Source organism: Rhinopithecus bieti, unplaced genomic scaffold (genome assembly GCF_001698545.2).
Source record: "Rhinopithecus bieti isolate Rb0 unplaced genomic scaffold, ASM169854v2 scaffold_38527, whole genome shotgun sequence".
NCBI classification, from domain to species: Eukaryota; Metazoa; Chordata; class Mammalia; order Primates; family Cercopithecidae; genus Rhinopithecus; species Rhinopithecus bieti.
Genome location: NW_016816004.1, coordinates 86368 through 98095, shown reverse-complemented (window position 1 = coordinate 98095; position 11728 = coordinate 86368). Strand labels below are relative to the sequence as shown.

Below are 11728 nucleotides of genomic sequence, written 5' to 3'. Positions count from 1 at the left end.
TAACTGATTGTATTTATTAGATTAATAAAAATATTAAAGAGTAAAAGCCATGGATTTTTAAGCCCTCAAAACAGCATTTTAACTGTGCATTTTTTTTTTTTATCATATAGATGTTTCTTATTAGAAAAAACTTTCCTTTCTGTTACATTAATTTTATCATGTGTTGACATTACATTATCAGTGTTTTTAAAGACCTCTTCCTGTTTTTGACCTCACTGTTGAGCTGAGTTAAATACACATTATCTTCTAACTACTTTAACTTTAAGAAGTAAGATATGTTCTGAGAAAAGTATTCTTTAACAGGTTCCAATCGTTCCTAAAGATTCATAGAACTTTATACGTGGTACCCAAATGTCTTTTCTGTCTATGTTAATAAGTAAAACTATTGTTTATAAAATGCAAACTAAGTCACAGATTTTGTACACCTCAAGGTATAGGGGGAAGGTATTTCATAAAGTGGGTGCTGGACAATGGTCCAGATGTATGACCTTTTTAAAGTTTTTGCTTGAGAGTTTAGAAGTGACATTTAAATCAATGATCACTGTGTGTAGGTTTTTGTTTTCTAAACACAGCAGCCCTCTGGCTCAATCATGAAGACATCTCATGAGTTCCAGAGGAACTTGGGTATATTTCTGTTTGTATAGTAAGACACTAAGAGAAAAGCATATTCTGGTTTTTACAGCGCTACCTTATTTTCTTCAAATTGTATTTTAGTGACAATTTGAAGGAAATGCTATCAATGCTTCAAAACTCCAACATAGTTTTTTTGTGCTGCCACCACAGCATCATCACTTCATGGTCTGATTGGTGTAAACACAACAGGGATAAGCAAAAGCATGAGACTGAAGGACACTTTCTGTTTAGGAAAAATAGGTAACAAGTTGAAGAATGCTTCTCCCTGAAATCTTTGGGCTTCCTCTCAATGTTGTTCCTGTTGTGTGGGTAGCTCCACCCCACCTACCCACACAAGAACCTGGCCAGTGTAAAAATCAAACCGTGTGTCTCAGGCCACAACAGAGTCTGATTTTTACCTTGGCCAGGTTCTTGTGTGGGTAGCTGGGGTGGAGTCCTCTCATTCTTACTCTGCTTTTGTGGTGTGAAAGTCTAAGTTAACTGTTGATTGTTCTTCAATTTATTAGTGCTTTGCTATAATCTTAGGTAAAGTCAGAAATGCCATCAACTCATCTTATTGACATAAAGCGAAAGTACACCTGAATTTTTATTAGTTCAGAATTTTTTTAGAGTAAGAAGTCTTACTATAGTCTTTGTATATACATACAAAGAGAACACAGCATTATGTTTTCATGACCTCGTATGTCTTCATTCTCGAACCTTTTAATTTTCTCCCATCAGAAAATATTTTAATTATGTGATGTTCAAAAAATTTTGGTGGGCATACTAACACATAATCCAGTTTCTCTGATTTGTAAACCTTTTTTTTTTTAACGAAGAGTTTTTGCTTCTTGCTTATATCTCTGTGGTTTGATGTTTTAGCCTCTTGATTAATCTCAATACTTTCTATCCTATATGACTAAACTACTTTCCCTTGCATACACACTTGGATTTCTACTGCACGTCTTTTAAATTTTATGTCATTTATCATCTATATCTCTTCATTATTTTTTCTTAGATTTGCGTAATTCATATGTCTCTTCTTTATTTGTAGAGAGTCTAAATCTACTCTTACACAATTGCTCCCAATGACGAGAATCTATTTATTTATACTTCTAATGTGTCCCAGAAAGGACATAAGGTGACATATATAATAATGCATAAAATATAATGAGATGAATTCAATTAAAAATAAGAAAAGTAGACAAAGGGAAACTAACGGTGGGAAATTAAGATAAGGCCAAGAGCAAGGTCAGTGTTCAAATGCTTGCCTAATAGAGCCACAGTTTGGCTTACTGCTATATCCCTGTTTTTTGTTCACCAGCTTCATGTCCCTCCCTGTGTAGCTTGATGACCACAGACTGCTTGTGATAGTTAGGGTTTTCCAGAGAAACAAAACCAATAGGATGCATGTGTGTATGTCTGTATATAGCTTTATTTAAGGAATTGCTGAATATAGAGACTGGCAAGTCCCAAATCTGCAGTTCACACCTGCTGCTAGAATTCCCTCTTGCTCAGGAAGGTCAGTCTTTTGTTCTATTTAGAACATCCACTGACGGATGAGGCCCACCCACTTTATAAAGGGCAAACTGCTTTCCTCAAAGTCCACTTATTTAAATGTTAGTCTCATCCAAAGCACTCTTACAGAAACATCCAGAATAATGTTTGACCATATATCTGGGCACTGTGGCCCCACCATGTTGATATAAAATGAATCACCATGCCAATAAAACCTGCGACTTGCCTTTAACCTCCACGTTGTCTTTCTTTTCCTTCCTACATGCACCCTTTCCATTTTCTCTAATTCATGAAGCTTCAGTTATACTTCACTTTACTCCTTTTTTCTCACATCTTCCAATAAAGACTCAGGATTCCCAAGGGGTCCTTAGGCCACGTGTTCCTATTTCCTGGGTTGGGTGAAATTCCTCTCCCTTCTGGTGATTAATGACTGCTTTCGAATAAGTTCCTGGTCCATCCTGAGTGTCCTACTTACCTCTCCCCTAATGGCCTTATCCCATCCCCTCCCTGTGCCCTACCCCTGGCTCTTTGTAAACATTCCTTACATTATTACAGGCCCATCATGAATCATTTCTAAGGTAGGAATTTCCTTTCCTACATTAGGCCAGGTTTTCTGGGTGCTGATGCAGCTGTATACAGGGTTACGTGAGTGCTTGTTTGAGTGTGTGTTATTGTCGTGAGAGTGGCGCAATAAAGACAGTCCCTGGGAAAAGTTTCCCAGGACCCAGTGGTCCAGTGTGTCTCTGCTACTAGAGGAAGAATGTGGTCTGCCACTCTACTTGTTCCCTGAAGCCCAGATCACAGAGAGGGGTTGTGGGAATCAGTCAGTCTCTGCCTGGCAGGTTTTTGAAGCTTGTGAGGGGAAATAACTCTCTAGCTTTCTTTCAGATAGAAGAAAAAACCAAAAATGAAATAAAAGTAAGACAAGTGGCTATAACACAAAAAAACTTTATAGACAGAGATTCAAATATAAATCTGAATTGTTCACCCTTTTACTTTATAACCAGGCACCAGAGGACCCGTAAATGTGTAATGATCATTTCTGAAATCTTGGTAGTATTCCCATACAACCTGAGCCCATATTTCGGACTGGTCATAGCTGTGTGATTTAGGGGACATCACACAGACTCTACTCTTAACTCCTCTGTAAAACAGAATGAGTAATGTGTACCTCCAAAATTACTGTGGGAAGTAAATAAAATAACATATGGGAAAGAGTTTCAGAAGCTGTTAAGTGTTATGTGGACATCAGATATTCAGGAAATCAGCTAAATCCATACTGAAGACATTAAAACAAACAATCAGATATTTGATAAATAGAAAGCTGGGCAAATGACTGTTTAGCACTTTAAAGGTAGGAAGTAGGGGAGACTAGATCAGTCAGAGAGAAAGAGTTTAGTCATTTTCATATTATGATTCTTCCCTTCCCAGTGGAAAGTATATACGAGCATGTATGTTTATGTAATGTAGATAGATGTGTCAGTAAATTGCTTTTCACTTTCTGTAGTCAAAATCAAAAATAATAATTTTTTAAGCTAGGAAAATTAAGTAATTTGATGAGGGAATTTGGCTGGAAAAGTGAAAAACAATTCAAGGATAGGTATTTTATAAATATATCAGAATATTATATATTTGGGAAGGAAATAACATGTTAAGTTCTATGTATTTTAATTTTTTATTTAGCATTGACTCCCCACCTGTTGTTTAACTTTTTCATTCTTTTCTTTGTTTTTTTTTTTTTTTTTTTGTTTGTTTCCGTTGTGGTCAAGTGCATGTTGAAGACCACCTTAGCTTAGCTGAGAACGTTGTACTTCTGAAGCATTTGAGTGTGGGCCACATCAAAAGTGAACAAAATAATTCATTTCCTGGCCCTGCTCAAGTAGCCTCACCCTGAGAGTCTGCCCCTGTGGCCCACAACACTGCCACCCATAACAATCACACCTCTCTTTAAACCCAGGTATATTTGGTATCTGCAACTCTCACCTGACTCTCGCATAACACTCAGTAAAATGATTTATCTCTTTGTAAACTTAAATTTACATTTAAATGCTGTATCTCCCTTCACACCAGCTAGTGCTAATACCCAACACTGAGGGTGCCAGACATTAACTTAGTCAATATTTGAAATAATCCTGAGGAAGTTATTCTCATTGCATGCACGAGAAAATTGAGGTGTGGAGGGTTGAAGTTTTTGCTCACCCCCACAGAGCCAAGTGTTGAGCAGAAAGTAGTCTGGACTGGGTGCCGGGCCTCACGCCTGCAATCCCGACACTTTGGGAGGCCAAGGCAGGCGGATCACTTGTGACCAGGAGTTTGAAACCAGGCTGGCCAACATGCTGAAACCGTTTAGTCTCTGCTAAAAATACAAAAGTTAGCCAGGTGTGGTGGGGTGTGCCTGTAATCCCAGCTACTTGGGAGGCTGAGGCACGAGAATCACTTGAGCCTGGGAGGCAGAGGTTGCAGTGAGCTGGGATCGCACAACTGCACTCCAGCCTGGGTGACAGAGAGGGACCCTGCCACACACACACACACACACACACACACACACACACACAAAGTCTGGCCTCTGACATCACTCTGAACCAGAATTATGAAAGCTCAATAGGAATCAAGACATTGTCTCACAGTTTAGGTGCCTCCAGCCCCTAACCATTATTTGCATTCAAGAAAGGAACTGTAAATGTCTTATGGTTGTTGCTCTTTGAAAACAAATCCTATAGTTATGGAAACAAGTGAAAAATGCTAGAGAACTCGTATTCTCCTAATATGATCTTTGATTAAGCTTTTACTGAGTTCAGAATTAAGGAATGTTAATGATACGAAAGCTTTTATAGCACTGATTTTTTTTCAAAGTACCAACCTGTGGTTTGGTGACACAACTATAGAAACATTGATAGAAACTCCCTATTATGCAACAAACCACTTCCTGCATCTGTTTATTCATTTATCTGCAGTGTTTTAGCTAAACTCTTCTCCACTTGTAGGGTCATATACTTGCAACTGTATCACTATACGGAGCATAAATATCACAAACTGCTGAAGGACATGGACTTGGTAGCCAGATTTTGAGTTTAGAATTCAATGTAATTCTGTATAAATAACACATACCTCAATAGGACAGTAGAAAAGATGACCAATGTTAACAAATGTAAAGCAATTAAAACACTGCCAAGCACATAATAAGTGCTTTATACATGTTTACTATTAACATTAAAACTCCAAAATTTCAGGAAATATACTTAGTTCAGCCTTCTGCAATCAGCAATTTTGACTCAGTTTAACCTGAGAAATAACAAAGTGAATGCCGGGCACCGTGGCTCACACCTGTAATCCCAGCGCTTTGGGAGGCCGAGGTAGTTGGATCACCTGAGGTCAGGAGTTTGAGACCAGCCTGGCCAACATGGTGAAACTCTGTCTGTGCAAAAAATACAAAAATCAGCTGCGCGTGGTGGCACATGCCTGTCTCAGCTACTCAGGAGGCTGAGGCAAGAGAATCACTTGAACCGGGGAGGCGGAAGTTGCAGTGAGCCAAGATCGTGCCGCTGCACTCCAGCTTGGGTGACAGAGCGAGACTCCATCTCAAGGGAAAGAAAGAAAAAGAGAGAGAGAGAGAGAGAAAAGAGGGAGGGAGAGAGGGAAGGAAAAAAAAGGGAAAGGAAGAAAGGAAGGAAAGCGAGACAGAGAGAGAGGAAGAAAGAAAGACAGAAAGAAAAAAGAAAGGAAGGAAGGAAGGAAGGAAGGAAAGAAAGAGAAAGAAAGGAAAGGAAAGGAAAGGAAAAAAGAAAAGAGAAGAGAAAAGAAAAGAAAAGAAAAGAAAGAAAAAAGAAAAAGAAAAGAAAAGAAAAGGAAAAAAAAAAAAAAAAAAGAAAAAGAAAAGAAAGAAAGAAAAGAGCCTCATGTTCGGCCGGCGCAGTGGCTCAAGCTGTAATCCAGCACTTTGGGAGGCGAACGCTGGATACGAGGTCATGAGATCGAGACCATCCTGGCTAACCCGGGAAAACCCGTCTCTACTAAAAAAAATACAAAAAAAAAAAAAAAAAAAAAAAACTAGCGGCGAGGTGCGGGCGCTGTAGTCCCAGCTACTCGGTGAGGCTGAGGGCAGGAGAATGACATAACCCTGGGAGGCGGAGCTTGCAGTGAGCTGAGATCCGGCCACTGCACTCCAGCCCTGGGGAACAGAGCAAGACTCCGTTCTCAAAAAAAAAAAAAAAAAAAAAAAAAAGAGAAGAAGAAGGAAGCCTCTGCTCTTCTTAGTTTTGAAGGAAATCCAATTGTATGCTGCTCACACTTCTAATATACCTAACAGGTAATAATAGTGATTCTGCTTGAACATTTCCAGTGATGGAGAACTTAACTACCCCTCAGAAAGTTTCATTTTATAATTGGATAATTTAGTTATGAATAAACTTATATTTTATATTGAACAGAAATCTGCCGTTCCGTAAATTCCACCTACTCGTTCCAGGGGTTAAATAGCAAAGCAGTGGTTTTTCAATTGTCTTGTGCGGAAATGTTTCAGAAGTTCTTAAAATGTTTGATCAAAATTTCATTTTTTAAAAGAAGTTTTGAATCATTTGTTAAAACTGAAAATTTTAAGGGGTGTGTGATATCCTTGGGAAGATTGCTTAACTTCTCCAATTCTCATCTTTTTCATCTACAAAATGAGTATAATTAGTAAATGAAAAATAAGTCTTCAATAAATGTTAACTGCATCTGTATAATTCTTATCATTATGTTATTTGCATTTTGATACAAGCTATTAGAAGGCTTCCTTTAAAGCTCTATGACTCAGAGGTTTTGTGGTTTCTTGCTGCAGACAATTCTCAGCTATCCTTTTCCTCAACTCAGTGGAGGATTTCTTTTGAGGGTTCAAACCCCAAACTTGGCCTTGTAATCAGCTGAGCATGGGCTGACCTCGGTCTCCATCACTTCAAAGTAATCCATCAAGAGTGATCACTCAACTCCCAGCCACCATAGTTCCTGAAAATCTTCTAAGACAGGTGTTCAGATGTCCTGGCCTTGCTATAATAGTAGCGGATGCTTTGGAAATCCTCTGGAGCTGAGTTTTGCTAACACCAAGGTGCTGAGAGGTTTTCCACTATGGTGTGATCCTGCATAACTCCTGCCGACTGCATACCCTGCCATCCCTGCAGATTCTCAGCTTCCAGATTCTCTCATGGACCCTGTCTTCAGAATAGGGAGAAATATGCCACAATAGAATTCTACTTTTGGGATAATTACTGTCTTGTTAATCCAGCTTTGCAAAGGCTGAAGACTAGAGATTGGGTAGCTCTCAGTTCTCTGTTCAGAAAACCAACGTATGTTTCTCCTGCCTACATACTCAGCTCCTCTGAGCAGGAGATAGTCAGGGAGAAGTCTGTCTTAGCTTGGCTCAAATGATGTTCCCCTTTGGCTATGTGTCCTGTAGAGATCTGTGGAGCATAATTTTGCTAGTTTTAAATATTATAAATGTAATATATTTGCATTGTAACTTTTTTTCAAACATTACTAGTATAAGTATAGCGCATAAAATAAAAAGTTATATATCCCTAACTACTATCTCACCCCCAGGTTTCACCACCCACTGATAGATCTCCTTATAAATCTTTGAGGAAATTTCTCACTCTTGTGCATATAACTATGCATGAATGTCTATTTTTATAAAAATATTGAGAGAATCTTATAATAAATATATAAATATGTGTTTTATATACTTTAGTGTATTTTGGGCATTTTTCCACAGCAACACATTTAGGCTACTTCCTACTTTTAATAAACACCTTATACTTTTATATTAAAAGCTCTCTCTATATAAAATATATTATGTATTAAAAGCTCTATAACATTTAACTTATATGTATTAAATATATATAACTTAAATATATATTAAAAGCGCTATAACATTTATAAGTTATATATTAAATGCTCTATAACATTTAATTAAGTTTAAAAATTTATTTACCGTGTACTTTATCAATGGATATTAAGATACTTTTTCTTTCTTTGTTTTTTTCATCCTTCCAAACTGTGGTAGGCAGTCTCAAAAGATGGCCCCCAATGAGCATTATCTCCTGGTGTCCATGCCCTTGTGTATTCCCATCCTTCATTGAATTAGGCTGTCCTGTGTAACAAGAAGACATTGTGCAAATGGTAACTAACATATGACTTCCATGACTAGGTTATAAAAAGCATAGTAACTTCTGCCTTGTAGTTTCTTGAATTACTCATTCTGGGAGATGCCAGTCAACTTATCATGAGGATCATCCAACAGTTATATTGGGAGGCAAGGGGTGAGGAACTTGGCCCTCTTGCAACTTGTCAGCTCACAAGTCAAACTGGAATTTGATCTTCCAGCCCCAGTCAGACTTTGAGATGATCGCAGTCTCTGTCAATACACTGACTACAACCCCATGAGACAGCCGCTCAGCTAAACTGCTCTCCAATAACTGAGACACAGAAACTCTGTGAGATAATGATATCTATTATGACTTTAAACTTTTAAGTTTTGGGGTAATTTTTAAGCACAGCAGTAAGTAACTAATAGACAAACAACGTCACAATGATCATCCATGTATACTTATTTTTGTGAGAATACAGAAGTCTATAAAACAAATTCTTAGGAATAGAATTGAAAATAGTTGAAAAGAATGTGAATTTTAAATTTCACTTAATAATATGCAATTTAATTTAACAATGTCCCACAGTGAATGAGTGGGCTTCCCCATACCTACCCCCAACATTGAAGCTCACACTAGAATTTTGCCATTTTATAACTTTTAAAAAAGTTTTTTTTTTCCCCACCTTGGACTTAGTTATGCAGGAGGTTGAGCATTTATAAAATATTCATTGAAAATTTATATTTATATTTCTGTTAACTGCCAATTTATGTCTTTACTCGCTTTATATTGAATTGATCCTTTTCCTGTTAGAGGTTTTTGTATAATAAGAAAATTAGCCCTTTTTTATAAGTATGCCTGTTTTCCCCATTTTGAAATTTTATTGTAACGTAGTTTATACATCTTTTAGGGCAGAAAATGTTTACTTTTGTAGTAAAATGTATCTTTTATTTTTTTATCTATTTTTATTTTAAATTCTGGGGTACACGTGCAGGATGTACAGGTTTGTTACATAGGTAAACATGTGCCATGGTGGTTTGCTGCACAGATCAACCTATCACCTAGGTGTTAAGCCCAACATCTGTTAGTTATTATTCCTGATGCTCTCCCTCCCCCTGCCCCTACAACAGACCCCAACATGTGTTGTTCCCCACCGTGTGTCCATGTGTTCTCATCATTTGGCTCCCATGTATAAGTGAGAACATGCAGTGTTTGGTTTTCTGTTCCTGCACTAATTTGCTGAGGATAATGGCTTCCAGCTCCATCCATGTCCCTGCAAAGGATATGATCTTGTTCCTTTTTATGGCTGCATAGTATTCCATGGTGTATATGTATCACATTTTCTTTGTCTGGTCTATCATTGATGGACACTTTGGGTTAATTCCATGTCTTTGCTATTGTGAATACTGCTGCAATAAACACGCCCATGCATGTATCTTTACAATAGAATGATTTATTTTCCTTTGGGTATATACCCAATAGTGGGATTGCTGGGTCAAATGGTATTTCTGCTTCTAGATGTTTGAGGAATCTTCCACATGGTTGAAATAATTTACATACCCACCAACAGCATAAAAGTGTTCCTTTTCCTTAACAACCTCACCAGCACCTGTTGTTTTATGACTTTTTAATAATCGCTATTCTGACTTGCATGAAATTGTGTCTTATTATGGTTTTGATTTACATTTCTCTAATGATAGGTGATATTTAGCTTTTATTCATATGTTTGTTGGCTGCATGGATGTCTTATTTTGAGACTTGTCTATTCGTGTCCTTTGCCCACCTTTAAAAGGAGTTGTTTGTTTTTTTTCTTGTAAATTTGTTTAAGTTCCTTGTTGACTCTGGATAGAGTCCTTTGTCCATTGGATAGATTGCAAAAATTTTCTCCCGTTCTGTAGGTTGTCTGTTCACCCTAATGATAATTTCTTTTGTTGTGCAGAAGCTCTTTCATTCAATTAGATCCCATTTGTCAATTTGTGCTTTTGTTGCAATTGCTTTTGGTACTTTCACCATGAAATCTTTGCCTGTGCTTATGTGCTGAATGATATTGCCTAGATTTTCTTCTAAGGTTTTTATTGTTTTGGGTTTTACATTTGAGTCTTTAATCCTTCTTGAGTTTTAATTTTGTATAAGGTATAAGGAAAAGGTCCAGTTTCAATTTTCCGCATATGGCTAGCCAGTTCTCCCAGCACCATTTATTAAATAGAGACCCTTTCCCCATTGCTTGTTTTTGTCAGGTTTGTCGAAGATCAGATGGTTGTAGGTGTGCAGTCTTATTTCTGAGTTCCCTATTCTGTTACATTGATCTATGTGTTTGTGTAAAATGTATCTTTTAGAAAAAGATTTTAGATTTTATAAAGCTTTCTCTAGCACACTGGGAATTGTTCAAAGGAAAAGTCCCATATTATCTTCTGAGTTAATAAGATACCAGTTTTTTCCTACCAGTAGCAATGACTACAAAATTGGCTCTCAAAACAACAACAAAAAGCTCTGAATTGTAGTATTTGCCAATTTCCCAAGTGTAAATACTCCCATCATGTCCGATTTCAAGCTGCCAATGTGACTTCACTGAACACAGAGTTAGGGAAAGATGTGCACAGTTGGCTCTTGCCAGCTACTTCACTGAACACAGAGTTAGGGAAAGATGTGCACAGTTGGCTCTTGCCAGCTACTTCACTGAACACAGAGTTAGGGAAAGATGTGCACAGTTGGCTCTTGCCAGCTACTTCGCTGAACACAGAGTTAGGAAAAGATGTGCACAGTTGGCTCTTGCCAGCTGATATATGCCAACTCTAGCACATCACCGCACCAGACACGTATTTTGACATAAGTGTTGAGAGAGATCCAGCTTCTTATTTTGTTCTTTTTTTCTTTTTTTTTCCAAACAGCTGAAGTGAATGCTGAAGTACGTAGAGGACTATAAATCTGATTAAAATAGCTATGCTTTTATTCTAACATAAATTTATGTCAGTTATGTTCTTACCTAATATGTGATGTATATATATGTAAGCTTTGACTTCAAGATAGGGTTTTTGAACACATGTACACAAGAAGGGGAACAACGCACACCGGGGCCTGTCAGAGCCGGGGGAGGGAGAGCATGAGGATAAATAATGAATGCAGGCTGGTTTTAATACCCAGGTGATGGGTTGATAGATGCAGCAAACCACCATGGCACATGTTTACCTGTGTAACAAACCTGCACATCCTGCACATGTACCCCAGAACTTAACATAAAATAAAATAAAATTTAAAAACAATGTTTGCAAACCACTGAGCTGAGTCTTTATCAAGATGTGAGGATGGGTGTGGAAGACAAAGATGTGTCTCTAATTCACTTACGAAGTTGCACAGTTTCTCCTTACATCTTCAGTTCTCCCACCCACATAACCCCACATATTTTAAGTACTAAATGCCCTCATCTTCTGTATTTCTGTTTGTTCGAATTTTCATTTTTTTTTCCTACCGTTAAAAACTCATCT

At 37.6% G+C, this 11728-nt stretch overlaps 1 protein-coding gene across 1 annotated transcript in view; it reads right to left on the bottom strand.

Annotated features, from left to right (window-relative positions):
• GPR15 (G protein-coupled receptor 15) overlaps positions 1-11728 on the bottom strand; it is a 57545-nt gene that overhangs the window by 14798 nt on the left and 31019 nt on the right. The window contains exon 2 of the mRNA XM_017854260.1: positions 8093-8251. Within this exon, the coding sequence (XP_017709749.1) occupies positions 8234-8251 (18 nt within the window). The 3' untranslated portion in view covers positions 8093-8233. The remainder of the gene's footprint in view (positions 1-8092; positions 8252-11728) is intronic.